At 51.0% G+C, this 27,446-nt stretch overlaps 11 protein-coding genes across 11 annotated transcripts; 7 read left to right on the top strand and 4 right to left on the bottom strand.

The window, feature by feature from the left end:
• Positions 1-1,104: 1,104 nt before the first annotated feature.
• N7482_005823 (uncharacterized protein) lies at positions 1,105-1,587 on the top strand (the record flags this gene model as incomplete). The annotated part of the gene is made up of 1 exon (XM_056687948.1): positions 1,105-1,587. The coding sequence occupies one exon, from the start codon at positions 1,105-1,107 to the stop codon at positions 1,585-1,587; it is 483 nt and encodes a 160-aa protein (XP_056543503.1).
• Positions 1,588-2,083: 496 nt separating this feature from the next.
• N7482_005824 (putative Coatomer subunit epsilon) lies at positions 2,084-3,223 on the top strand (the record flags this gene model as incomplete). Its single annotated transcript, XM_056687949.1, has 5 exons — positions 2,084-2,108; positions 2,165-2,543; positions 2,612-2,747; positions 2,813-3,051; positions 3,115-3,223. 5 exons carry the CDS (start codon positions 2,084-2,086, stop codon positions 3,221-3,223), a joined length of 888 nt encoding a protein of 295 aa, XP_056543504.1.
• Positions 3,224-3,884: 661 nt separating this feature from the next.
• Positions 3,885-5,244, bottom strand: N7482_005825 (putative 6-hexanolactone hydrolase; the record flags this gene model as incomplete). Its single annotated transcript, XM_056687950.1, has 4 exons — positions 3,885-4,019; positions 4,085-4,668; positions 4,786-4,931; positions 5,030-5,244. 4 exons carry the CDS (start codon positions 5,242-5,244, stop codon positions 3,885-3,887), a joined length of 1,080 nt encoding a protein of 359 aa, XP_056543505.1.
• A 4,698-nt stretch (positions 5,245-9,942) lies between these two features.
• On the bottom strand, positions 9,943-11,550 carry pmi1 (mannose-6-phosphate isomerase pmi1; the record flags this gene model as incomplete). The annotated part of the gene is made up of 5 exons (XM_056687951.1): positions 9,943-10,946; positions 11,012-11,249; positions 11,301-11,392; positions 11,446-11,466; positions 11,520-11,550. 5 exons carry the CDS (start codon positions 11,548-11,550, stop codon positions 9,943-9,945), a joined length of 1,386 nt encoding a protein of 461 aa, XP_056543506.1.
• Positions 11,551-12,159: 609 nt separating this feature from the next.
• N7482_005827 (SAGA-associated factor 29 family protein) lies at positions 12,160-13,331 on the top strand (the record flags this gene model as incomplete). The annotated part of the gene is made up of 3 exons (XM_056687952.1): positions 12,160-12,334; positions 12,477-12,990; positions 13,046-13,331. The coding sequence occupies 3 exons, from the start codon at positions 12,160-12,162 to the stop codon at positions 13,329-13,331; spliced, it is 975 nt and encodes a 324-aa protein (XP_056543507.1).
• A 493-nt stretch (positions 13,332-13,824) lies between these two features.
• On the top strand, positions 13,825-15,012 carry N7482_005828 (GTP cyclohydrolase II; the record flags this gene model as incomplete). The annotated part of the gene is made up of 1 exon (XM_056687953.1): positions 13,825-15,012. One exon carries the CDS (start codon positions 13,825-13,827, stop codon positions 15,010-15,012), a length of 1,188 nt encoding a protein of 395 aa, XP_056543508.1.
• A 765-nt stretch (positions 15,013-15,777) lies between these two features.
• Positions 15,778-17,430, top strand: N7482_005829 (bZIP transcription factor; the record flags this gene model as incomplete). The annotated part of the gene is made up of 2 exons (XM_056687954.1): positions 15,778-16,246; positions 16,301-17,430. The coding sequence occupies 2 exons, from the start codon at positions 15,778-15,780 to the stop codon at positions 17,428-17,430; spliced, it is 1,599 nt and encodes a 532-aa protein (XP_056543509.1).
• A 286-nt stretch (positions 17,431-17,716) lies between these two features.
• N7482_005830 (NAD(P)-dependent oxidoreductase) lies at positions 17,717-18,887 on the bottom strand (the record flags this gene model as incomplete). Its single annotated transcript, XM_056687955.1, has 5 exons — positions 17,717-17,975; positions 18,028-18,165; positions 18,222-18,553; positions 18,609-18,797; positions 18,870-18,887. The coding sequence occupies 5 exons, from the start codon at positions 18,885-18,887 to the stop codon at positions 17,717-17,719; spliced, it is 936 nt and encodes a 311-aa protein (XP_056543510.1).
• Positions 18,888-19,674: 787 nt separating this feature from the next.
• N7482_005831 (actin-related protein 2) lies at positions 19,675-21,282 on the top strand (the record flags this gene model as incomplete). The annotated part of the gene is made up of 7 exons (XM_056687956.1): positions 19,675-19,693; positions 19,756-19,802; positions 19,864-20,007; positions 20,130-20,355; positions 20,427-20,992; positions 21,055-21,132; positions 21,196-21,282. The coding sequence occupies 7 exons, from the start codon at positions 19,675-19,677 to the stop codon at positions 21,280-21,282; spliced, it is 1,167 nt and encodes a 388-aa protein (XP_056543511.1).
• A 1,397-nt stretch (positions 21,283-22,679) lies between these two features.
• Positions 22,680-24,006, bottom strand: N7482_005832 (uncharacterized protein; the record flags this gene model as incomplete). Its single annotated transcript, XM_056687957.1, has 6 exons — positions 22,680-22,904; positions 22,958-23,512; positions 23,573-23,660; positions 23,707-23,773; positions 23,828-23,850; positions 23,912-24,006. The coding sequence occupies 6 exons, from the start codon at positions 24,004-24,006 to the stop codon at positions 22,680-22,682; spliced, it is 1,053 nt and encodes a 350-aa protein (XP_056543512.1).
• Positions 24,007-24,524: 518 nt separating this feature from the next.
• N7482_005833 (Zn(II)2Cys6 transcription factor) lies at positions 24,525-27,399 on the top strand (the record flags this gene model as incomplete). The annotated part of the gene is made up of 5 exons (XM_056687958.1): positions 24,525-24,636; positions 25,168-25,489; positions 25,560-26,054; positions 26,107-26,581; positions 26,635-27,399. The coding sequence occupies 5 exons, from the start codon at positions 24,525-24,527 to the stop codon at positions 27,397-27,399; spliced, it is 2,169 nt and encodes a 722-aa protein (XP_056543513.1).
• Positions 27,400-27,446: the final 47 nt, after the last annotated feature.

The raw sequence follows: 27,446 nt of genomic DNA on the forward strand, positions 1-27,446 counted from the left end.
GTGGTGATCTGGATGAAAATATTATGATTTCTTACACGCCTCTATATCTACTGAACTGACCACTACTACATTTTCCAATTCAGCTATATGCTGACATTCTCTGCGGCCTAATAAAATAGTTTCAAAGGACACCAAGATAAGGAAAAAAAAATTCAAAACTAGGCTCAGAAAATTCAAAACGAAGAATGTGATCATGAACATCATGATTGTAATATGGTCTAAGTATACACCCCCAAACGTAGTTTTTTTGCTAGGTATAATATTTTTACGGCTCACTATGGAGGCTGGAAGCTACTTTTGATTTACTTCACCAAGACAATGCCCATATTGTACAGAGCCCCCTCTGTAGTATACCTATTCTATGATTCCCTGTGGTGTCAAGTTTCAAGTGACCTCACTGTTACATATTCCAGCACAAAAACTTACAGCCGCCATAATTATTATATGCATTTGGAGAAATATGATTACATTTAATTAGCTATTTATCTCATGGATCATTCTTTTTGCGATTCTTGCCCCAAGCTCAGCTTCTGAGTTTGCAGAATCCGGCTATGGCAACCATGGATACCCATCCTCACGCATCCTCATTGAGGAAAGTACAACTCTGGACTTTACTATTCTTCATTTGTGAAGTTAGACCTATTTAGGAGGCTTGCAACGGTTTTAGTAGCTACCTTTCCAATCTCTTAAAATCCGTTCTTCTTTCCCTCACTTCCCATCCGAGTGTTCTCTCATCTACCATTTACTTATTTGTTATCAAGTATTCACCAACACTTTCAAACCTTACACAGGCTGCTTGCATAAAGCTTCCTGCTTTCTTTTCGTTGAACCTTGTATAAACAGACCTATATACATACATCAACAAAGGCCGTGATGCCTGCGCACTCGGCCACGTACTCGGAGGCCCAGGGCACATTCAACTGGCTTGATGCCATGTCTGGGGACAAGGCATTCTTTGATCCAAGGTAAAATTTCAGTCCGATTCTATGTTCTTCACTATATATGGTTCTAATGGTCCCGAACAGAACATGTGATGTCCATTGCTTCCCTCTTCCCGCCCTAAATCCTATCAAGCGGGCAGTGACCAGCTGGGAACAAAAGAATATGGACACGTGGGCAGATGAAGGCTCCAAGCCCATTCCCTGTGATTACAGCGAAACCAACATCGGTGAAAACCAGCAGAGGTCAAGCTTCACAGATATGGAGCTTGAGCCACTTCAACTGGAGGCCGTCCCTCCATACCCCAAGCAAAACGCCCGCGATTCACTTTTCAGCCTGCATAACCAAATCCATAAGCGTGAGAAGCCAACTCAACCTGTTCCACGCCGTCTAGCTCGTCACTGCTCGGCTCAACAGTCCCGGCCACAGCAAGTTTCGGATACCGAGGAACCGATACTCGTGCGTCAACTCCTCATTGACCCAGTCCTCGAGCCATCCGCCCTTGCCTTCTCCGACTCAACATCCTCCATGTCCAGCTCTGTGGAGGGGGCGCAAAGTGTTGGAAAGTTTGTGATCAACAAGGTGCGGAAAGCAGCATCTCATGGCGCAGCGACATGTCGAACACTGCGAAAGAAATTGAGTCGATAAAAAAACATCCCCATTTTCTCTTTGTTTTCTCTCTTTAATATACTAGGTGTTGCGATTCTATATCCATGTTTCGTTATTAGTACCTTCTTGTGTTAATTTCATTCATTAGTTTTACCTCAAGGTTCCAGACTTGATCCATGGCCTTCTTCTGGTAGTTATCTTTTCATCTTATGTCACTTGAGTCCTTGAATATTGAATACCAGGAAGTCAACCATGGCGGTTTACTAGGATCTCTTTATTGCGCAACGATGCATATATATCTTCTTTTTCATGTATACTGTCTCAAAAGGCAATAAAGTGCTGCTTGGGAACATTCAATACATTAAGAATTTAAAGAGTTCCTCATAGATATGTAGAAGTATACAAAGGCGGTCGGTCCACCTTCCGTCGGCTGAGTTGCCTATTCTGCCGTAACGCCAACATTCAATTGCACCCCGGGAACATCAACACCGCATCCTCCATTACCCCCCGATCTCCAATCCCCACTGCCCACAAGATGGATCCTTTCTCAGCAGAGGGCGGTAAGTTACTTGAACCCCCAAAGGGTTCCTCTGCAGCACACTCATACCTCTCCTAGAGCTCCTCAACATCCACAATGCCTTCCACTCTGGCCAATACCAGAACGTGATCGACTTCGACACCGCCGCCCTCTCCTCCGAGAACCAGCTCCCTGCCCGTGTGCTCAAGCTCCGCGCTCAGATTGCCATCGGTCAGACCTACAACGTGCTGGCTGCTGTCGCCAGCGAAGAGGACACCCCCGACCTGGCCGCCGTCAAGGCACTGGCTCAGCAGACAGCGGGCAACACTGACGCAGCCCTCCAGTTAGCTCAAGACCTTGCTGAGAATTACTCCGACAATGCTACCGTGCAGGTTCTCGGTGCCACCGTTCTGCAGGCCCAGGGAAACAGCGAGGAGGCTCTGGCGCTGCTGTCCAAACACCAGGGTAGCCTCGACGCGTAAGTGAACCTTTGTCGCAGTTCCGCAAATCCGTTCAGAGCTCTGACTGTTCCGTGGGGAAATTCAGTGTTGCCTTGACCGTTCAGATTCACCTCCAACAAAACCGTGCCGACCTCGCTCTCAAGGAGGTCCAGGCCGCCAAGCGCTGGGCCCAGGACTCGCTGCTGGTCAACCTGGCCGAGTCGTGGGTTGGCATGCGAGTTGTACGTACCCGAATGTGCATTCAAGATTAATTTTGGCTCATAAATTAACTGAGTTCGCTGCGCAGGGTGGTGAGAAGTACCAATCCGCTTTCTACGTCTACGAGGAGCTCGCTTCCGCTCCCAGCACTTCCGCTGCGCTGTCCATTGTCGGTCAGGCCGTCGCAGAGCTTCACCTGGGCCGCCTCCCTGAAGCTGAGGCCGCGCTCACCGCTGCTCTTGAGAAGTACCCCGAGGATGCAGAGCTGATTTCAAACACGATTGTGTTGAGTGTGTTGGCGGGGAAGCCTAGCGCAGACCTGGAGGCGTAAGTAACCTCCGTGCTAACATTATCCTTGCGACAAGAACACGCTAACTTTGCAACTTCTAGTCGGCTACAACAGGTGCAGCCTTCGCACGCTATTCTTGTCGGCATCCAAGAGAAGAGCGAGTTCTTCGACACCGCGGCGGCTAAGTACTCGCCGAGGGTGTCGTCTTAGATGGAAGGAAGATCTGAGGAGATTTAGTTAGAGTGCTTTACCCCTCTTTTCGCGAACCCTGTTATTTGGAGCCGGGGTGCTTTACTATCCTGCTTTGTTATGAGTTGATACGACCCCTACTTACCGTAGTGCAATTACTGGCAACATGCTTTTCTCTCGGTATTATTTGGCGACTGGGCCTGGTTGCTTAAAAATGTCTATTAGGTGCTATATAGAGAATGGCGATACCGATCATACCGTTAGATCCTCTCTCGTAGTAGCTGGTCAATGGTGGGGCTGATATCAAGTGGAGCGTGTACGGAAATGCTGTAACACCACAGCAGCAGCACAACCACAAATACGAGAAGGCCTCATGCCTCAACGAAAACTTTCCTGCTATTGGTAAGTCACTGGGTGTATCAGCAAGATAAGGCAAATCCAGCCAGTTCGAAAAGATGAGACTGGCACGGCCTTTGAAGCTTACACTGGCGACTAAGTATATGTGATAATGCATATTGTGACCACACCTTGAAAGGCTTCTTTGCAATTTGTTGTACTGTTATGTACATGAAAGGCTCTTTCATCACAAGGCCGAGGGATGACCATCTACATAGCCTCTCCAAGCCAGGCTTGTCAGGATACCTATTAATCCTGGCCTACCAATATTGCTATTCAACCGAGATTACAAGCGAGCAGCTATCCACTGCCGCAGCTCATTTGCCGTCTGTGTCCCCTCCTTTGAGCCCGCCTCGACATACAAATGTGCGTCGTGAGACTCATCATATCCAACAACGAATGTCGTATTTGGGAATGCCGACTACCAAGTCCATTAGCGACCACCCTATCAACCCGAGGGAGAGTACAGGAAAGAACCAAACATACCTTGACCTTCTTCGCAAACGACTCAATCGGCCCCAGCAAAATCTCATCACCACCCGCCAGCAGCAGAATCCGCTCCGTCTTCGCATCCCTCCACCACTCCGCTGGCGCGCGGTCAGGCTCGCTCCAGCTGTCTCCCTGCTTACCATCCAGATAAGCACTGGACCACTTCTCCAGCGCCTCATCGGTGACGACATCCCGGTAAGCATTATCCTTGAACGACGGCCAGTCCTGGCTGAAGTTGATCCATGGGGCAAAACCAAACACGCCCGCCAAGGGGCTTGACAAGTCGAGGGGGTCGATAGCAGGATGCGGGTGCGAAAGATGCAGCAGCACTGCCATGGCGAGGTTACCGCCGGCTGAGTCGCCACCAACGATCACGTTGGCTGGGGCTCGTCCCGCTTCCTTGAGTATGTATCGTAGCGCCCCCACAGCCTGGCGCAGCTGGGTTGGGTATACTTCATGCGGAGTAAGTGTGTACCGTGGGAAGAAGACGGCGATGTCATGACCCTTATCATTGACGACTTGGAGGAGGTCCAGCCAGAAGTCGAAGTGTGAGGCGCCGGCAGCCATCGCGAAGCCGCCTCCTGTGTTGCACAGATCTAGATTAACTTTCGGCGTCCCCATATTGCGATTGCGATTGCGTTACACGCGCACATGGCAGACCTGGGGCATGGTGGATGGGTTATATGGAAGGGACGCACCGTGGTAGTAAACGACGACGTTCTTTGCGTTCTTGTTGCCCAGCCAGCAGCCTTCTGTCCCGTGAGGGAGGTCGACGACCTCGGGCTGCAGGCCTCGTTGTTTCATCACAGCCTGGTAGGTCTGTATTGTAGTTGGATCGAGATATCTGCCAAACGAGTGAGTTGTTAGCGTCGTCTCAATGCTTTTCTCTTGTTCTTAACCTCTGGCAAACCACGGCCATATCAGTAAGGGAGTGAAACCCACTGCTTCTGACGAATGGAGAGTCGGGTGATCATTCTTCGAATAGCTGCAGCGGCGACATGATGGCTATATTTCCTCGGGCTGCTCTTGCCGCGGAAGAAGCCAGTGATGGCAGCATAAAGTGCGTTGACGACGACTGAGGCGAAGGAAATGGAGATGTCTGCCTTCTCCCAGAAGCCCAGCTCGGGCACCTGGATAACATTTTTGGCACCGGCCATTGTAACAAGCTGCGAACAGGTAATTATCAGGTAACAGATGAGGTATCAGGTCACATAGATAGTTGAGCGATCTCTGAGGGAACGCAAGCTACCCCAACGTCAAGTATAGACCGACCTGGTTCCCCGCTTCTCGGGTGGTCCGGCAGAGTCCCCGATCCCCGTGGGGAGTTTGCCTCGGTTGCGGGAGTGGGGTTGGTGCATAGCCGTCGCTGGCTGATTGGCGAATGCCACTCCCTTTTTTTACGCAAACGGCGGTTTGAGTAATGACTAACAAGCATACGTGAAGATGGGCTACCAGTGCGCGGTTTGAGATATACAATGGACGATATTGTAGAATGGCCATGAAATATAGCATGCCGACTTCTGCCGAGCTCTGCGAGAATATGAGCATAGGGAAGAGATCCCAGATGTATAACCTTCAATCAAGGAGCAGGAGAGGACGGGGATGGATCAGGACTTCCTTTAGCAGCATAAGGATAATTGTTCAATCTTAGAACTAATTTTGTGTGACTTGATATATAAGCAGCTCGCTTAGCTCAGTTGGTAGAGCGCGTGACTAGTAATCACGAGGTCCTCAGTTCAAATCTGGGAGTGAGCATTTCTTCTTATCTTTTTGTCCCTTTCAATTTGTTTGTAACTCCGCTCCTCTCTCTCTCTCTCCATGTGACAAGGCCTGTTACAGTATACAGATACACCGCTAATATTACGATCTTGCCTATATAAGCTTGACCCAGTACCATTTTAGTCCATGGACGATAGTCGTTACGTGAAGAGTAACTAACGGCTTGCGATCTCACCTTCATGCGTCAGCATTTTAGCTTTAATGGAAAGCGGAACTACGTCCTATCCTTGTAATGCAACACCAGCCCTTCTATATACTCTTTGGGCGCAGTTGTATCATACTCTTTCTTGTCGGGATTTCGTATGTTTGGAGACTTGACACGGCTTGTAGAGACGTGTGGGTTCGACTGGCAATGCGAGCGTGGATGCTTGGAAATATATATATTTGGTACAGCTCATTGCGCGTTACCTATCCACTTCACACCCAGGGCCCAGCAGACTATAAAACCTCTATTTATCGACAAACCATGACAACCACAAGATTAAAAGCCCCTTCTGATCCAACCATACCCCAGGAGATGGCTGGTGGCGTAGGTCGCCCGCCGAGGATCCTCACCATGCTATCATGCACATCATCAGAAATTCATCATTACGATGGACTACAACAAAAACGAGAGCCAAGAATCAAGATAATTTTCCACAAAATACAGATAGTGGATTGAGTCCAGGCAAAATCGAAAGGCCCGAAGTGCGACTGAATTTACTGGTCCAAGAAGATTCAGCTAGGTAACATGCCCACGGACCCCAATAACACCAGCACAGGCGAGGACACGGAGCATATGGTCTCTCAAGGCCATGCTGGAACTCTGCGAGTAGGAACTAAAAATAAAAAGCGGATACCCATTGGATTGGTGAAATAAGAAAAGAAGTCAAAAGAAGGTAAACAAAAACCGCCTCGACCTAAAAGTTACTGCCACGAGGTTATTCGGCGCGTCCTCCCCAGTATGGAATTTAATCAGTGTTCGGAAAGTCTTAGTTGGCTTCGGGGTCGCTCTTGCCCTGCTCTGCCTGGTTGACGGTCGCAGTGAAGCCACCTCGGCAACAACGGGCGAGCCTGAGTTAAAGATAATGTTACACTTTATCTGCCTTAATTCTTGGATATTCTTGCCTATGCACTTGTATCTACATCGACTAGGAATGTAGAATAGATTAGTGAAAGCGGGCGTGCTGTCCGGCTCTCTCGCCATTCTGAAAGAACCATAAACCAGGATGATTGGCCCGCGGATGCTGAGCAACGAGAGCAAACTACTCATATTTAGACATAGACTATTATTTTTGAACAAAAATATATAAGTAGCTCGCTTAGCTCAGTTGGTAGAGCGCGTGACTAGTAATCACGAGGTCCTCAGTTCAAATCTGGGAGTGAGCATCACTTCTTCTTTTTTCACCCCGCCCCTCAAGGAAGAGCGGAGCTTGTCTTTTTCTTTCCGAGGAGCCTGTCCCGCTACCATACTGGATTGATTCCTTGAGATTGAGGCACCCTGCATTTGAAACACGAATAAATAATCCATGGAGAAGTTAAAGAATCCTTCCAACGTTTTTGCCTGCTTTGTGCACTATTTATTGGCTGAAGACACTTGGAGGAGGGCTTATCAGCCCTTCGCTCCACTCGTTTAACCACTACAAAAGGAGAAGGAATCGTCTAAGTCAGTTCTGATCGCACAATATTCGCCGTTCAAACATATACACAGCCTCTCAGTGGCAGTACATGAAGCAGCTCGCTTAGCTCAGTTGGTAGAGCGCGTGACTAGTAATCACGAGGTCCTCAGTTCAAATCTGGGAGTGAGCATCCTCCTTCACTTCTCTTTTCAACATATTCAACAGCTCGCTTAGCTCAGTTGGTAGAGCGCGTGACTAGTAATCACGAGGTCCTCAGTTCAAATCTGGGAGTGAGCATTCTCATTCATTCAATCTTCTTTTTTTTCTTCTTGCAAACACACTTCTTCTATATGTGGATGGGTTTTCTGTAGTTCTATTTTGCTACCGTTTCGCCATGAAGATAATTCGTTTCTCCCCTGTGACCTGGCATACCCCCCCCAACCCCCCCGGGTTCGCAACAACTTCAATTCAACTCCCCCCACATCCGAGGATAAGCTATTGGTTGTTGTTGGTAACCACAATATCTCCTCCTAAAATATCTTACTTCATTGATTTATCCCTATTTTTCCCAAAAGAAACCTTGTCATCCCTGCCTAGCTACCCTTACTCGTCGATGATTTTCTCGGTGATACTCGACACTACTTTGTGCTGCACTACAATCTCGCGATGAGCCTTGAACCACAGGTACGGGATTTCGAAGTCCTCGCCATTGATAAAGCCCTGCTATATACCTATCGTGTACTGCCTACGTCCTTTGATTAGCATTAGGCGCTCGTGGAATAAATACTACCCCCAGGATGGCGGGAACCGCTGATGGAGGGAATTGTATAATCAAAAATATGATCCCAGGCTAGTTCGAGTCTTGATCGGTTCAACTTGCAGAAATAAATGGCATCTCACCCAAATTTGTGAGCGGTACAACATTATCCCAGGCCTCGATTTCTTTATTTACCTATTCCTTGCCAGAGAGAGACCTGTTGCATTTGAGTCAGACGACTTTACCCCAAGAGACGAAAATCTACATACTTCAATGCGCACTGCATGGGCTGCCGATGTGCTCGAGCGAGGGGTTCTTCACAATTAGTACTTCCTTTTGTTGCTCTTATTGCAGGATCAGAGTCCACCTTTGAATACTACTTTATGGATGGATGGGGAATGATTGGGTATACGATGATGCGTCTGGGAAAAGAGAGTTGCTTCGAATCACGGGGACGTTTAGCATAGTTGTTAATCCCTTACCTTCCTTACTTCCACCAACCAATTTTAAACCTGGTCTGGAATTTACTCAGAAGAGCCTAAATCTAAACGCTATTACTAAAGCAGCGGCACCCTCAAATAGGAAATTTATACTTGGCGAGGAAAATTTCCTATATAGAGCTACCTACCTGCCGAACTACATGCAGAAGGAGGAAAATCTACTTTATTTCTGATGTATCATGCTATCTGCCTATGTTTGCTATTCCTAAATCGCCATTCATGAAGCAGCTCGCTTAGCTCAGTTGGTAGAGCGCGTGACTAGTAATCACGAGGTCCTCAGTTCAAATCTGGGAGTGAGCATTTATTCATCCATTATTTCTTTTTTAGTTTAAAGATATATATGGAGATGAATTTGTGTCCGTTTTCCCTCTTTTTTAAGCATCCAAGCCGAACCCAATGATCCATGGAAAACATACTGGGAGTATCCCTGGTTTTGTTTGTGTCTGTCTACCTCTCCAAACTAAGTAAGTGCAAGTCATTACCAACCACTACACACCACACACCATCAAGGAGGCACTTCAAAGGCCATACATCCATCCATCCACCTTTGACATATTGGGACAGCAGCTTTATACGGCATATGAGCCCTGATGATCAGACGACTCACCAACTAGCAATACCGGACGTCTATTCAATAAGGCAATATTGATTCTCGTTTTCTGTGCTGCTTTCTTTCCCAGGTTCACCGAGGCCCGTCGTGATACCATTACTGACAATAGAAAGTGGGGAGGGGGAAAGGCATGGTTCAGAGCTAACTAGACGGCCGCGAGGCTGAGTTGTATCACAGCCATGTAATTATGCTGAAGGTATAATATACTGAAGAAAGGGTGATCGATACTCATTGTTCCAAAGGAAGGATTTAGAGCCCTGCAGGTGGTGACAAAGGGTTGAATATGGCTGGGGAAGAACAAGATTTGGGACATTCATGGAACACGCTACGAGAGGTTAAGGTAACCAAGGTTCCATCGAGCATTACCACCATAGTTACTATAACAGCCCGCCCCGGGTCGAGCCCATGTTGCTGAGCACTCGATGGACAGGACTACAAGTTATCTCCTCAAAAGCAATGCAGTATGCAAATTAAGTAGAGTCGTGACAGCCGCCAGTATCTGGCTGCATCGATTGACGATTTAACACGAACGGCTTTTGACTGGACACATCACAGGTTCGCACTCGGGCTAGCACGAACTAGTCAACAATCCTGAGTTAGAGATTGGAGTCCTAGTGTCCATTGACCATGTCCTCCTTACCGGTCAGCTCGCAGAATGCCCTGTACGTCGTGAAGACATCGTCATCGCCCTCTCCGCTGCCGGTGTTCTCGATCACACACTCGGCAGTAGCCCCAACAAAGAAAACGTGACCTTCCTTGATTTCCTCGGTCTTGTGACCGACGGTAATTCGGCCCTTGCCATGAGTGCAAATCAGGATGCTGGGGCCCTCGATTGGGTCAAAGGTTACCTTGGCCCCCGTCCGGTTCAGATCTGTCTTGATCACGCTGAACTCCTCGATCGGGGGATCGTAGAGCATGCAAGAGGAAGCGCTCGAGTATGCCGTTGCGTTCAGGATGGCATACGGGTAGTCTGTGGGTCGCAGCTTCTGCTCCTCGATGGGGGCGTACGAGTACGTCAACATTTTCGTCAGCGTGTCAACGTCCCTGAACTTAGGGGTGAAACCAGCACGGACGACGTTGTCGGACGAGGCCATGCATTCGATGATATCTCCCGAGACATAGGCATGGATGTCATCCGCCTTCAGGAACATGGCCTCGCCGGGAGACAACTTGATGAAGTTGAGGAAGAAGAAGACGAACAACCCAATGTCGTTGGGGAATTGTCCGTCCAGTCGGCGAATAATAGAAGCCAGCTCAGCCGGGTCGGCTGGGTTGGTCGGTACCTCGCCAGGTAGGGTGCCAAAACTGGCAGGCGAGCTCTCTGCAAGTGCGACCAGCTCCTTTGACGCAGTCTCGATATTCTCAGAAGTAGACTCCATTAGCGATGTAAACAATGTGCGGAGTGCATCCTTGTTCCGCTGCATGATTGCCTCATCGTCCGAATCCTCATTGCCCTTGATAATCTGCTCAAATTCGTTTGCGGCCTGCGAGCCGATGAGTTTGCGAAGGGGTTCGATAGCCTGAAGGAAGTGGGTGATCTCGGCCAATGGACGGAAACCGCAGAGTCCCTCGAAGGGTGTGATGGCAATGGTCATCTCGGGCTTGTGGTTGTCATCTAAGATTGGAAAAATCCGCATTAGCAGTCTGCTTCATTCCATCCAGTTCTCGTTTCAGATGTACCGGGGTAGTTGCGCGGGTCGCGCGCATGAAGCTGCTCTGCCAGCTTCTTGTTGGGGTGGGCCTGGATGCTCAGCGCCTTGCGAATGGAGAGCACCTTGAAGAGGAATGGAAGCCGTCCTCCATAGCGCTCGCTGATATTAGTCGACAGTAATGCCTGATTATCTTGGACGAGATCGAGAAGGGTACGCTGGGTCTCGAGGTCCTTTGAAGGGAGAGACGGGTGGGTGCCCATCCACAGCTGTAGCATTGGTCAGCATGTCCTGCTTTGCATAGACAGGACATCGCATACCTCTGCATAGGGCTTCTCAGCCTCAACTACAAAGTCTGGGGCAGCTGTTGTGGCCGCATATCGGGCTGCTGCCGACTCTTGGCCGACCTTGCCTATGACGCTGTTCAGTGCGGGGCATTCAAGGTTGGTATTGATCTGGACCTACCCCAATCGTAGCTGTTGACACCTACAAGAAGAGATTAGCAAATGTGCATGTTGACGGTAGAATTGAAGACTTACCGCACTGCAGCCGAAGCAATGGAATCTGCATGTTGAAGTTGTTTGTTTCTGCGGAGATGAGGGGCGCTCAGCGGTTTTCTATTACGCAGAATCTCCACGCCAAGACTCCCGGTGAAGGCAATTCAACCAAAGGGTCCGAGTGTGGCCAACGAGCTTTCTGTGCTAGCTGCACGAACAGGAGCTGAGCGAAATGGGTCCGGAGTAATTATGCTTTATACCGATGAAATGAAGGGACCAAACCTTTCTAAACCAGACATTCCAGACACGTGCCTGAGTCCAGTTTCCGCAACCGTCCTAAAGCTGCACCTCTCGCCTATAGTCGGCTACTGCAGCTAGCTTCAGGGCCACCCAGCGCAAAAAGCGCATCCCTATTTACCTCTCTACTACAAGTCATACAAATAAGAAGACAGAATATCAGCCATCATGCGCAATAATCGGAACTGGGAACGCTATTGTCCCTAAATGCCAAGACATAGGCGCGCGGGTAGCCGACCGCCCTGGGCTTATCTCCGGAGCGGCCTCTCCGCCAGCCCTCCCCCAGCTTCGTTGGATGCATACGACTCTTCGATCGCGCACTCCTTCCCCATTTACCACCTGGCATATTCGACGTGTCTGAGAAATATTTCGAACGGAACACATTATGTCTCGCAACCGCCCCCGGCCCCGCGATAATGGACTCGGCAACAACGAGGAGATGGAGCTCTGGACCCGGATCTGCCAGGACATTCGAAAGTCGAAGGAGAAGTTTGACCAGCAAGCATCGCTATCGGTGCAGATCAAGACGTTGGTCGACAAGATTACTCGCGAGGGAAACAGTAAGTATATCCCCCATGTGCCTGGTAGAGCGATATAGCTTCGCCCCCGTCGATTGTCTCTGCGCGGGGACAACACACCTGTAACTGGGATACAGGGCATGCTCCCTATGGTTGTCCGGAGCTAATATCAGTACTCAAATAGAACCCACAATGTCGGATCACGATCAACTTGACACATGGCTGCGGCAAAGCCAGAAGCTCAGCGAAGAAGAACGCTCGATCATGCAGGACGAGCCCTGCGACGTGATCAAGAACTTGGAGCTGCTTACTGCACTCCGCAAAGCATCCGAAGCGGAAGCGCCGACAAACCGCTCGTCCGCGCTCTCCAAGTCTCGCAAGAAAAGAACAGAAATAGAGAGCTCGGCTGCCGACTCCCCGAGTGCCTCTGGCGTGGACAAAGGCAGTCGCTCCAAGGGCGGTGTCCCTCGCAGCACGAGTGTCTCAAGCATTCAAGCGCGCGAGGGCCGGGGCGATGGGATTGCGGTGAAGGTTGAAGAAGGGTCCGAGGGCACTAAGGGAACTATGGCTGAGCGCAGTGGTCTGCTGGTGGTCGGGGCGCAGGTTGTCTTTAAGCATAATAAGAACAAACAGGGAGTGGAGGGTGAAGGCATACAGTGCATCATCAAGAACATATCTGGGGATGGGCACAAGAAACGGTACGTAAAGCTCTTGTGACCTTACTTTACACAGAAATTGACCGGTTGGCTATAGGTGGTATGATGTCCAAGACCCTGAACCCAATGAAAATGGCGAGGAAGGTGCTGTCTACAGGACGACTGCCGCCTCTCTTATTCCCATTCCGCAGGCTGGTTCCCCTTTGCCTTCATTCTCCGTTGGCAAGCAGGTCCTTGCGCGATACCCCGACACGACCACATTCTATCGGGCAGAGGTGATGGGAGCCAAGAAAGATGCCTACCGCCTCAAGTTCGAAGGCGAGGAAGACGACAAGGAGATGGAAACCGAGCGGCGTTTTGTCTTGGACATTCCAAACAAGTAAATCGGACGGCCGGTCAGCCATAGTTCCGTGATCCGCCGTGATAATGATACCCTTAGCGAGGCGCTACTTGGAGTTTTGACGGATCCCCTCTGTGAATAATAAATAAAGTCTGCCATCTAAATTGATGTATATTATCTAGTGCGATCATCGTGAGGCCTCTAGAGATGTATTCAAGACTATATCACCAGCCTTGCTCTATCTTAACAGACGCAGGTCGACCAGCGCGCTTATCGGGCCTGGCTCAGCCATGGAATCTGCTAGAGTAAGCACGGCCCGGCGGGCTGACACCGCCATGACTCAGCCGCCCCTCATGCCGGGGCGGAGGGAAAGATAATTGACGCCATGGAGTCTCGGTGCCACCGCAATCATTCCGACCGATCTACTTTGCAAGATCTTGATGACTTCCCCTTCTTGAAACATAGACCTTGCGCATAAGAGCCGATTCCACAGAACGGTCCCTCATCGCTTCCTCCCTCCCCCGCCGACCGTCGCAATGGCAAATCTACCGGCTCACGCCTCGCCCCAACTCGCCCCGCATTCCCCTACCTCAACCGATGGACCTGATGGCCTGCCAGACGATGTGAGCCAGGGGAGTGGCATCGTAACGGGCGAACAGACTCCGGCTCTACCAAACTCGATTTTGTCGCCCGCATTCACCCCGCCCGCAACTCCTGGCGGCACACTGAACTTGACTTCCAATCCGACACAGATCCTCCACAGGAGCCAAGCAACGAGTATCCGGCACCAGGGGGAACATACGAAAGCACCGAGATTGCTAGAGCAGCTGCCAGATGTGGAATGTATTGTCCGGGCCCGGATTCCGACTACCAACGGTGCGGAGATGTTCCTGCATCTCTACCACAACGATATGGATAATAAGGAGCACTTGGCTATCGTCTTTGGGTGCACTATTCGCAGCCGGAGCCTGGATCGTGTCCGACCAGGTGAAACTGAGATGGACCGCATGATCCGAGGTGCATATGTGGGGAAATTGCATCCTGGAAGGACCAGCAGCTGGATTGATGATGATAAGAACACAGAATCATCGTCCAGTCCCCGTGTGGAACCCCCGCTGGTTCGGATCCATTCAGAGTGTTATACAGGCGAAACGGCATGGTCGGCTCGATGCGACTGTGGTGAGCAGTTGGATGAAGCCGCGCGCTTGATGTCCTTCCCGGTCGAGGATCTTTCGTCCGATGCCCCGCCCGAGACACAGTCCTTGCGGTCACGTTCCGCTGGAGGTGTGATTATTTATTTACGACAGGAGGGCCGAGGCATTGGCCTGGGAGAGAAGCTGAAGGCATACAACCTTCAAGATCTCGGGTCTGACACTGTCGAGGCAAACCTCTTGCTACGCCACCCGGCAGATGCTCGGAGCTACGGGTTGGCTACGGCGATGCTGATGGATCTTGGCTGCGGTGCCGATGTGTACCCAGAGGGCGTTCGCTTGCTCACGAACAACCCCGATAAAGTACGGGCAATTGAAGGGCCAAACCGTGAAGTGCTGGTGAAAGAGCGCGTTCCCATGATCCCCCTGGCCTGGCGGACAGGCGGGGAACGCGGGATCAAGAGCTCCGAGATTGAAGGCTATTTGAGGACGAAGGTTAGTTTTTCGCCGAAGAATTCCCCTCCACGAGGCTTAGCCGCCCAATTGGGCAAATGGTCCATTGCTGATCAGTAAACTTTCGGCAGATTTCCAAAATGGGCCACATGATTCAATAATTCCTCGACATTGCGCCCACTTCCGCGATTGCCTGCCGTTCCCTAGGGAGTTTGGTGGCTTGTTTTATCAGTAAAACCTCTGCGCTCTTGTACACACGATCGACATGACCATTATTTCTTCATTGTTTCCATTGTTCTCATTATCTGCATATTTCCATCTCGTTGATCCTGGCGGGTCTTGTACATGACCGTCCTTCCCCCCCTGTGCGATATTGTCGTATTATTGTGACGGTCCCCAATCTGTTTTCATATGGACGTGTTGCTTTCATGCTAAAAATACCTCGTGCACGATACACATTACCGTTGCCTAGACTTAAATCGAGTCAGAAAGTTTTCCTCTGGGGAGAGTGTGGAGCTGCCGCGTGTCTAAGCCTCGTAGATCATGATGCCATGACTCGAACATCGCGGCGAGACATTCTATATTTGTGGAACCTCGTAGGCCGCCGCAGAATAATTCGATAGGCTGCTGGGAATGCTAGGCGAGCGTCGCGTTGCCTTTCGGGCATACGAGAGACAAACTCTACTGGTAGAGCTGAGCCTGCAGTCCCGAATAGTCGGAACCGACGCTCTCATCGCCTCGACCCACCCCCAGCGGCAACGGCAACGCCGACGCCGACGCCGACTCCTTTGCTCGACTCGACCAGTCGCTCCTCCTGACTTTCCGATTCCTCGCCCTCTCCCTCCTTGGATGGCTGTCATCAATTGCTAGCGCGCGTGTGAGGCGATGGCCAACCACCCACTGGGCCAGCCGACCGAGACGGCGATCGAGGGCGTCGCCCATCCCACCGTCACGAAGTCGGAGGATTCACCCATTCCATCGCGCTCGACTTCCTTGGGCGCAGATACCCTCATTACAGATATCCCTGAGAGCAATGGGTCCACCACCGCGGGGCGGAAGCGCAAGCTGAACAGCACGTCATCACGAGGAGTCGCCAACCTCACCCCCGATCAATTGGCCAAGAAGCGTGCCAACGACCGCCAGGCGCAGCGTGCAATCCGTGAGCGCACGAAGACTCACATCGAGGCGCTAGAACAGCAGGTTCGGGATCTCACGTCACAGAAACCCGTTCTCGATCTGCAGGCCGCGCTTCAGCATAATGAGCGCATCCGGTCGGAGAACCGGGACCTCCGCCAGGGGCTCAAATCAGTTATGGAAATCATACAGCCCCTGCTGGCTAGACCGGAGGCCGCAGGTATAACTCACAGCTAGCTATACCACCACCTTGAATCTCGACTGACATTGACAGACATACCTTCGTTCCTCTCCCAACCGAGATCGGTCCCGCCTACATCCCATACCCCTCCTTTCCCCGATACCGACCACCTAAGCACCAGCAACCAGGCTGCGGCACCAGGCGATAAGTTATATGCCGAGTCTATCGCCAGCCTTGACACACCCTCTCCGACACATTCCGCATCGGCTCCAGGGAGTCGACGTGACAGTCAAAATGGAAGTCTGCAGGTCACCTCATTCCGCGCCGTGCTGGACTCCCAACGCCATAACATCGCCCACGGCTTAGATCTGAGCCTGGAGGAGCGATTAGGATTCAATTTCCTTCTAGATCCTTCTCATAATGTCCCAAAAGTTGAGCGGCTCCGCCCCAGCAGCTCAGAAAACTTCCACACCCTCCAGCCCTCGTCATCACCGCTCTATCTACAACCATTGAACTACCCGGCCGACCACGTACCACCAGTGTTCGCTACGCCGATCAAAAATACTGCGCCGACATGTACCCTAGACAGCATATTGCTAGACTTCCTCCACAACCGTCAACGCGAAGCCGCGCAAGGGATCCCTCGCCAGAAGCTCGTGGGACCGCCTTACCCCAGTGTCTCTTCACTGCTGAACCCAGAGAAGAGTGCGCAATCACACCCCCTATCAAAAGTCTTCACGGATATCTTGCGCACATTCCCAGACATCTCATTACTCCCCGTGCAGGTTGCCACGCTCTACACCATGTTCCTTCTCATGCGCTGGCAAATTTTTCCCACGCAAGAGAACTATGACCGACTTCCTGACTGGATCAAGCCGCGGCCAACGCAGCTTCTCCAGCCCCATCCAGCCTGGATGGACTACGTGCCATGGCCTCATATGCGAGACCGGCTTGTAACATCCTATCAGGAATATCCGTTTGAAAATTGGTCCATCCCCTTCACGCGGGGCATGGACGTGAATTGGCCATATGAAGCGACCGATTGCCTTCTTTCTGCCGGCGACTCAGACGAACTTCTCATCAACCCCGTCTTTGAACGCCATATGCGGTGTCTCTCCAATTGGTCCCTAGGCCCGCTCTTCGCGAAGACCTACCCAGGATTGGTGGATACAACGCGAATCAGACCGGAGCCGGGCAATCAAGAACGCTCGACTTCGGTTTAGTGGACTTTGGGCGTTATTGGATCAAGCTGGACTCGGTCTTTAAGGTATACGTTTGTCAATTTGTACATAATGCTCGTCTTGGTACATTCTTTTAATTGTGCTTTTTTTTCTCATTCGGATGTTACATATGTCTCCACCAAGACGGTCAGGGCTGGCGGGCGATAGACCGTGGGCTGCATTTTAGTATGTGGGTTTTTGGTGTCGATAGCCACGGGCGATAGATGTATTGAAGGGAATGATATTACTCTATCATATTGGCACAATCTCTTCGTAGTACGGGGGTTGTCTACTCCTTCCGGCTCTTTTCATTCCAGAATGGTAGCCCGGCCTGCTGGCGCAGTGTTCCATACATGGAACTGCTGTCGAGACACTCACCGGCGTAGTCGCGGGCAGTTTCCATGTTCTGGCGCGCTAGCTCGAGAGAAGGGAGCTTGACGCCCTGCTCTTCGGCCATCGCCATCGCGTGCCTAGCATCCTTGATAGCCAGGGACACGCCAAAGCCGGGGCGAGTGTCGAGGGGTGGCGCATAGGCGCCAGTAGTCAACCTGCGCCAAATAAGATTATGCGCTATAGCGTGTACAAGCTCGAAAAACATACCGCTTTGAATATCCTCCAGCCACAGGACCAAAAGCCTCACCGATCAACTCTTCCATGGGGCCAGTTCCAAGACCGGTCTTCTCGGCGAAGACCTGCGCTTCACCAACTGCTTCCATCATGTTCACGGTGACAATGTTTCTATCAGGGTTAGATTACCCTTCGAGCCAGATAGCAGGACAACTTGGAAAGCTTACCCGGCAATCTTCAGCAGCGACGATTTGGTAGCATCTTCACCACACTCAATAACCTTCCGCCCCATAACGTCCTGAATGAGCGGCTTAACAACATTGGTTGCGCTCTTAGGACCGCCAATAGCAAACACTAGCTTCCCATCTACGGCAATGGGGTTCCCGCCAAACACAGGAGCCGCGATATACGAGGCATCCTTCGCCTTGAGCTGGGCCACGGCGGAGCTCACCGTCTGAGGGTGCACAGTTGAGCAGTCTACAAAAATCTTGTCTTTGAGCGAGTGGCCTGATCCTACAGCAGATGAGATCAAGCTTTGAAGGACCGAGTCATCGGAAACCTGGAGATATAGTTAGCGGACGTTTCCTCGGTTTTTTTGAGTGGTCCCTGCGTGCCATAGTGAAGATAATTCCACAGCGAGACACGAGTGTGTCGAAACTAGGCTCAGGAATACCACCGAGCGCCTGCAGTGGCCCACCTCGAGACATAGTCCTGTTGGAGTAGAGCAGGCTCAGGGCCTTTTTGGCGGCAAGATGCCGCTGCAGGTTGTGGGCCATGGCGAGGCCCATGGATCCAAGGCCGTACTAAAGTGGCATTAGCTATGGCTTCCTGAAAGCAGCAATGTTGTTATTCTGATGTATATGGTTCCTACTTACCCAGCCGATCTGAGCCATTGTGCCGTTGGCTGCCTGTTGATGATGGTTGGGGTCGGGATGGGCCGCGGTGGTTTCAACCTGCCTGGCAGATAATGAAGCCCGCAGCGGTGGTTCCAAACAGGCAGCGAAGGAACCTGAGGAGATTAATTAATACAATTGGCGCCGATGAACCAATTGTCCGAGTGTAGAGGTGCTGCTCTTGCGTCTATAATGAAGAAATGAAGAGGGTGGAGCGCGGCTCGTTTTCCGAGGGGATCGGAATCGGCCGATAGGAGGTATCGAAACCTACTAAAGAGGCTAGCAGTCCCCTTGCACTTTAAATCGGGCTGATAGAGCTTTCTCGGATGAAATTGCGTTCGAGTACCTTTACCCAGTTGTGATATCGAGTTTGCCAATGAACATATTAAGCGCATGGCCATGGCTTACGGTGGTTCCTGCCTTGAGATGCAACCATACTGGCCCCAAATACCTCAATCCTCTTCATTCAATCAGTCTATCATACACAGCGATCGATGATTACTCCTATTATATCTATTTCGAACCCACTAGCTCAGGAATGGAGGCCGTTGTTGGCCCAGTCACGTCCTGTAACCGGCGCGCCTCTTGCCCCAAACTGCGGGGAGGCAAGGAGGTACGGTACGGTCACGTAAATAACGATGATGATGCCCAGGCGACAGTACCTCAACTTACCGACACCAACTCCAACTTCTCCTCCCCCGCGCCCGACGCACCTTCAATTCCCCTCGCCCTGGAAATTCGTGCATAGGAACCAGTTTGACCGCACTTGATCTCCCATTTCTCCATCATGGCGGACATGCCCATTGGTACCTTCCCCGACCCCGGACGACCGCGTGTTCCCCCAGCTCCCCGAGCTAACAGGCTGTAGTGCTCGACGGAGGAACCGGCTTCCTCAAGGTCGGCTATGCTGGCCAGGTATGTCGCAAGCCAAATCTGCTACGATTTCAACTCTCGCTGACCGGCCCGCCTTCCCCAGAACTTCCCAGAGCACCAGTTCCCCTCGATAGTGGGGCGGCCCATCTTGCGGACGGAGGAACAGGCTGGCGACATCGTGGTGAAGGATATCATGTGCGGAGAGGAAGCCGCCGCTGCACGATCGATGCTTCAGATTAGCTATCCAGTACGTCTGATCTCGGGCGGGACCTCGTACCCTCGCCTTCGGATACCCCGCCCCTCTCTCTCTCCGCTGCCACACGGCACAAACAGGTTGCTAACAGAGGACCCCTTTGTGGGATGGTGTAGATGGAGAATGGAATCGTCAAGAAATGGGATGATATGCAACACCTGTGGAACTATACATTTTACGATAAGATGAAGATTGACCCTACGGGCCGCAAGATCCTCCTCACCGAGCCGCCAATGAACCCGCTCAAGAACCGCGAACAGATGGCTGAGGTCATGCTGGAGGGATACAATTTCGGAGGTGTCTACGTGGCGATCCAGGCGGTGCTGGCACTGTATGCCCAGGGTATGGAAGAAACGCTGGAGCGGGGACAATCCGCGCGCTGAGACAAGAAGTTGCTGACAGAATGGCTTTAGGTCTGAGCAGTGGTGTGGTCGTGGACTCCGGTGACGGTGTGACGCACGTTATCCCCGTTTACGAGTCGACTGTGCTGAACCACCACATCAAGCGATTGGATGTGGCTGGCCGTGATGTCACCCGCAATCTGATTGCTCTCCTCCTGCGCCGCGGCTATGCGCTGAACCGAACCGCCGATTTCGAGACTGTCCGCCAGATCAAGGAGAAGCTCTGCTACGTCTCGTACGACCTCGAGCTCGACAAGAAGCTGTCCGAGGATACCACTGTACTGGTCGAGTCCTACACCCTCCCCGACGGCCGTGTCATTCGCGTCGGTAGCGAGCGATTCGAGGCTGCCGAGTGCCTCTTCCAGCCCCACCTGGTGGACGTTGACCAGCCCGGTATGGCGGAGATGCTCTTCAACACTATCCAAGGCACCGATGTCGATATTCGATCCAGTCTATACAAGGCCATTGTGCTCAGTGGTGGTAGCAGCATGTACCCCGGTCTGCCCTCGCGATTGGAGAAGGAGCTGAAGCAGCTCTGGCTCACCCGAGTCCTGGGCGGCAACCCAGAGCGTCTGAACGTATGTTGAAGAAATTCCCAGTCTCGAGAAACCCACGAGTTCCCGGACTAACAATATTATAGAAATTCAAGGTCCGCATCGAAGACCCCCCACGACGGAGGCACATGGTATTCCTGGGTGGTGCTGTGCTCGCCAACCTGGTACGTTATAACCACTTCAATTTTATCGCATTCCGAACCACAAACTAACATCTGTAACCATAGATCGCCGACAAGGAAGACATGTGGGTATCCAAGCAGGAGTGGCAGGAACAAGGTGCTCGCGCGCTAGCCAAGCTCGGCCCCCGGTAAAGCAAATCGATGTGTACTTAAGTGGTTATTCTTTTGGTTTGATTCATTCCCTTCTGCTACGCACTCTTCCCGCATTGTCTGCAAGCCGTGTCGCCCTTCTCCTGTGTCCTTTTTCCTTCCCCTCCTAGGCCGCCTTGTCGATATCCTTCCCATCAATCACCATTTTTCCCGCGTCTCTTGCCTCCGATATAGTATTGTGCCTAGACTGGTCTGGTGCGGGTGGGTCTGGGGCTTTGTCAGAAAAAGAAGCAAACAATTCTATTGATCTTGCTGTTTCTTGCAGGGTTATGTAGATATGGGATCTAAGTCCTTGTACGTACGGCGGGTATCCTACTCATTACGAAAACAAAAGAAATGCAAATATTGGAATAATAGGAAGTCTGTAGAATCTGAAATGTAACCGGCGGAGCTGGGAATTACTATATCTGGTTAGTTTTGCCGTCCCCGGCTTAGCGCCCCGATACGCTGTCCTGTTACCTCTCCCTTTATTGCCCTAATATAAATGACGCGACCTCGCTCTTTCGACCACTTTTTCTTCTTCTTCCCCTCCCTTCAACTCCTCTATCTTGCACTTATCGCTACCCCTTTCTTTCACTCTAGCCCCTACCAACCGCTACGCCTTAGCTTCTAGCCTAATATACTACCCCTTTTATTTAACTAGAGATATCGCTCGATCCAATACCTAGCTTGTTCTCGCTCCTTAAGCTAGAATAGTAGTTATAGAGGGGTAGAACTACTAGGGTAATCCAGCTAGTAGTGGTATTATGTAACTTTGGGTCGATATTATACTATACTATAAGGCTATCTAGGCCTCCCTCTATCTATTAGTATATACTCGAATTACCAAGTCCTAAATTACTAGATTGCTAGTTCGTGCGCTATACTACCCGAGTCCGATTAGTAGGCCTAATTCACTAAGTTCTCGAATCACTAAGTTAGCCTCTCTCCTAATATCCTTTATATATCCTTTATATACACACAGCCTTTGCCGCTCTCGCTTATAACTAATAGAATTAAGTATTTATTTTATTTATATATTTATTAGTCTACTAAGAGTATCTAGAAGTATTAGTGAGTTAAGTATTAAGGGATCCACCACAAATATCAAGATCTTAGATGATTGCGCTCAACTGGGATTACCCTTAGAATTAATAGGTCCGTCATAGTTCAACCTTCCAACCTTAGATAACACATCAAATGTTGTTTAGGGAAAAATGAGGCCTGCAAAATGGCGCTGTGGTTGAACTAATTGTGCCTTCGCGACATTCAATTTCTGCGGTAGCTAGATGATGCCTCACTTTAAATTCAAGACATCAGTGTGCCCCCCTGCCCTCACGGCAGGACTCGTTTCTGGATGTTGGTATTCACCGCCAGACCATGCTTTGATCAGAGACCGTTTAATCCTGTCTGGCAGGATCTTTTGCAGGTTTGTTGAGCAGGAACTCATCAATCTCTGCCATGATTTCAGGAGTCAACTTCGGCAGAAGCTTCAAGCTCTGCACGTTATCGACGATCTGCTCTGGCCTTGAAGCTCCCGTGATAACCGATGCAACATTCTCGTTCTTCAAACACCAGGCCAGTGCCAACTGCGAAAGTTTGACGTCCAGCCTATCTGCCAATTTCTAGTGATTATCAGTTTCTGTCTTCGCCCACACTAGTCCTACAATGAACATACCTTCAGTCCAACAACCTTGCGAATAATTCCGGCCCATTGCTCGTTCTCCCAGTCCTTCCGGACACTGCTGGCGAACTTGTCCTGACTCTCAGCGAATCGCGAGCCCGCCGGGGGTTGCGTCGTCGCATCATTGTACTTGCCGCTCAGGAGACCCATCTTCAACGGAGAAAAAGTGGTCAGACCAATTCCACACCGCGAATATATCCGCTGGAATTGCCCCTCAACCCGTTCCCGATCCAACATGTTATACAAGGGCTGCTCAACAATGGGCGCGATCAAACCGAGAGACTTGGCTATCAAGCAAGCTTCGGTGATTTCATCGGCCGACCACTCCGATGTTCCCCAATAGAACGCCCAGCCTTTCTCAATGACGTGGTTAAAAGCGCGCACAGTTTCCTCCATCGGCGTCAGACGATCTGGGCGATGCGCGTAGATGATATCAACGTATTCGAGTTGGAGGCGCTCCAGAGACGCTCGGGTTCCCTCGACGATGTGTTTCCGCGACAGACCATGGTTATTGATCAGGATTTCGCCGTTTGCGAGGCCCCAATTTAACTAAAGGTTGAATACATCAGCACCGTTGGTAGGGCTTATTCATGCATTGTGCTCACGAACCTTGGTGGTGATGACGAGATCGCTGCGCTTCCAGCCGAACTTCTTGATGGCTTGTCCCATGACCACTTCGGACTGGCCACCGGCATAACTAAACCATGAGCATGTGTGATTAGGGAGATGGCTTCCGCGCTTACCTTTCTGCCGTGTCGAAAAAGTTAACTCCGCAGTCATAAGCCTGCTTCATGCAGTCGAATGTTGTCTCTAGAGCATCGACTTAGCAAGATTTCAGCGCTCGGGAACGAAAGGTAGCTGTACGGTTCTCCACATGGCCTCCGAACCTAATGTTGTGCCCAGGTTAGACAATTCTCTCTTTGCAGCTAAGACAGAAGAGCGACTCACGTTAACCAGCCTCCCAATCCAATTGCCGAGACATGTAGGCCCGAGTTCCCCACGCGCCGGTAGAGCATGTCTTTGTTCTTGTTAGGCCACGCCATGACTGAGGAGTTCAGCCCGCTGTCAGAAACGAAGTGATTTTGCCAAGAGGGTTCACGTCCACGAAAGGATTGCAATTGAAGGGCAGACGAAACTATTTGAATCCTGACAGCGCGGTGCGGCGCTGCTCTCTCCCCATTCCCTCTAGTGGGCGCTTGGCCGGATCAAGTCCAGTCATGAGGACCCGATCGAATGGGAGTGCTTCGAGTGCGAGCCTCGACCTCCACCGGGCTGTCGCTAACCATCGGTCCGCGGGTGGAGGCGAGGCATCGGAGGAATTCTCGGAGGATGTTGCATCGTAGTGGGGTAAGCTTTAGTACCGGTGAAAATCGCACTGTCTGACTTGGTTTCTGGCCCCGAGACGATGGCCATATAATTCAAAGGAGAGGCACATAAGTCAGATCGGACAAGAGCAGACCATGCCCCGGACAGGCATCCGGTTCTGTCAGCTGACCTGTGCGTCTTGCCTCTCCTTCTTGCGGACCTCTCCAGCAACTCTTCTTACACTATCGCATGCCAAATGCTTCCAGATTTCAGCCCGATAAGAGCTGTCGCTACTTTTGGCGGCCCCCTTACTCCTGGACCTGTCTTGATGATCCGCATTCCGCCTTCTCTGAACGACCAAGATTCCGGTACGTAGTAGCGGCCAGGGAGACGATTCAATACCCCACACCAGCGTTTTCTGGCAAACACCCTTCTTGCCCCTCTACTCGGGTTATCGCAGTTCCCACAGAGCGGGCCCCCATCCACGGCCGATCCGCACCCAGCCAAGCCATGTGGGGCCGGTCAATGGCGTAAGCTTGGGGCAAAGTAACGCAATCACCGTCTCGCGACTGTTGTTTCTTGATTGTGGACACCGCTTCTCCCATAGAAACCCCCGACAGAATCAGCTGCCGAGGTTTGCCAGGTCCCGCAGAACCCGAAGTGTCGAAGTTACGCTGGTTGCTCCGCGAAAGCAATCTTCCGGAGATAGCAAGCCATCCTGAGCCGTCCCGAACCTCCTCCGCAGGTCACAAACCCGGCGCCAGTTACACCCAGCCATTGACGAGACAAAACTGGGCCATACACTTGAGACGCGGCGCATGATGCACTTCGCACCTTCCTCGACTATGTCTTCCCGGTCCTCTACCAAAAAAGCCTGCGACTGCTGTAAGATCCGAAAGGTGAGACACACAACGGGATTGCACTGCTCTCCCTAGAATCTTCGATACCGATTGAACTGAAATTTGGGAAGATTCGATGCAGCGGTGGCCACCCATGCCAGGCTTGTGGCACGTCGCGCATCAAATGTACATATCTTCGAGCCCAGCAAACCCGCGGTCCACAGCGTTTGCGCTCCAAGACGAAATATCTCATTGACCAAGCTCAACACGAGCTCGGCGCTCAGTCGCCGCAGGGTTTGATTCACTCCAGTGAGTCTCCGAGGACTGACATCACGACAAAAATTCCACTGGCCGGGCGATCCAGCGATGGACAGTCAGAGAGGTGCGTTCTGAAGGGCCGGACAGATACGTCCCTCCCTCTTTTGGCTTTTACTGAGCCAGTTATCATGTAGATGCCGAATCCCCACGAACATCCTTGCCGGTGCACTCTATATCTACCATGTGCGCTTGTATCCTGTCTGGCCAATCGTCAAAGTTGAAGATGTGGTCTCTCGTCTTCAACAAGATACCGAGGGGGACGATCTTGAGACATACGCGCTGGCGACAGCCGTTGCAGCAGCAGCAATCGCCCAACTGAGGTTAGAAGAGCACTTGTTGCCTGATAAATCGATCACTGCCGAGACCTTCGCAGCCGAAAGTATCAAAGTTCGAAGATCTTGTGGATACCGGTCTGCAGTGAACCTCAACAACGTGCGGACTTCATTCTTTCTCCATGTCTACTACGAAAGCCAGCAGTCAGGCCGGGGTGAATCGTTGCTTTACCTGAGAGAGGCCATTTCTCTGGCCCAGATGATGCATCTACATCGGGAAGCATCATACCTTGGACTGCCGTCAGGTGAGCAGCAGATTCGGCGTCGAGTACTATGGTTGCTTTTCATCACCGAACGGTAAAATTCTTCCCGCACGCTTGCAGAAATACAGACTCTAATCGTGCAGTAGGGGTGTCTGTATTCTACACAAGCTTCCTGTGGTTCTTAGGACTAACATCTCAACACCTGCGCTGGATGTCGACGACGAACCCCAAGTTCTCCCCGCGTTCTTGAAGCTCCTTACTTTGTTCCGCCTCTTCGAACAGTCCAAGATGTTCGATTTCATAGAAGACGACAGCCTTGGAGTGTGTCCAATTCAGGGTGATGTGAGGAATTTGGACAGCAGATCGTTAGATATGCTGCACGATCAACTACAAGAGGGGTCGGCTTTGATGGATCACATCTCGGATGTGCAAAAGGCGGATCTGTGCGTCACTAGACACTGGATGCGCATAATACTATGGAAGGTCTCCGCAAAGAACCACGAATCCTTTCCATATCGATGGCGTCTTTCTCCGTCGTTGCCCATCATGGTTGCAAAAGATCTTCTAAATATCGTATCTCAGCTACCTCGAACTGCGATTGAGGCCCATGGGCTTGGCATAGTATGCACCTGGATGATTCTCGATGATTGGAAATTACTTACGAGGAATTTTAGGAGCTGAAGTTGTACGAGATTGCCAATTCACTCGCTGATGCAGTGCTAGATCTGTCTCGGTTACCCAGGGCTCCGGTCTGGGATGGTGAAAGTCTCCCAAGAAACATCTTGGCTCGGCTGTTCTCTCTTTTAACCACCTTCCGGAGCAGTGGAAAGAAGGAAGTAGTCGAGTTGTTGTATGAGAAGGTGGCTCAATCAGAGTATCGAGCCGGCCCCACAATGCCGGCTACAATCAAAGCACAATATAGACCGATGAATAGTAGTCATCTGATTGGAGCAACTGCGCCTGAGGAGGAACTAGTCGAGCAAGCTTCTCCACTTATAAGGCCCGATCTCATCAGAACAATGTCGGATTGGCACGGAAGCCAAGATCTGCATGCTTCGATGCCCCTCATTGGCCCGAATTTGGCTACGCAAGGCAATATCCATTCTGTGGAGATGCAGGTGGAACATCACATATGCCTAGACGACATGCTAGCCGGTGGCTTTGTGGAATCGTGTTTCTCTCCCGCAAATAATGACTATTTTGCATCTGGCTATTATTCACATTTCACCGAGTCCATCGAGCCCCCACTAGGATTAGACGATACGATGAATGACCCCTCGAGATACTCCTCATTACCACCGTCGGTGCCCTCCTATTCCGTCCAGAAGTTGATCGGAAATTTTGTATTGCAAAACGCGGGCGGCCCATCCCTGTCTGACATATTCTTTAACGAAGATATGACAAAACAGAGCTGTTCTAGTGAAAGTTTTAATGTTTAATATTAATTAAATCTTGCGTTTGATATTCCATTTTCCCGGCGCTCCCA

Source organism: Penicillium canariense (assembly GCF_028826845.1).
Source record: "Penicillium canariense strain IBT 26290 chromosome Unknown utg000003l_segment0_segment0, whole genome shotgun sequence".
In the NCBI taxonomy this organism is placed as follows: Eukaryota; Fungi; Ascomycota; class Eurotiomycetes; order Eurotiales; family Aspergillaceae; genus Penicillium; species Penicillium canariense.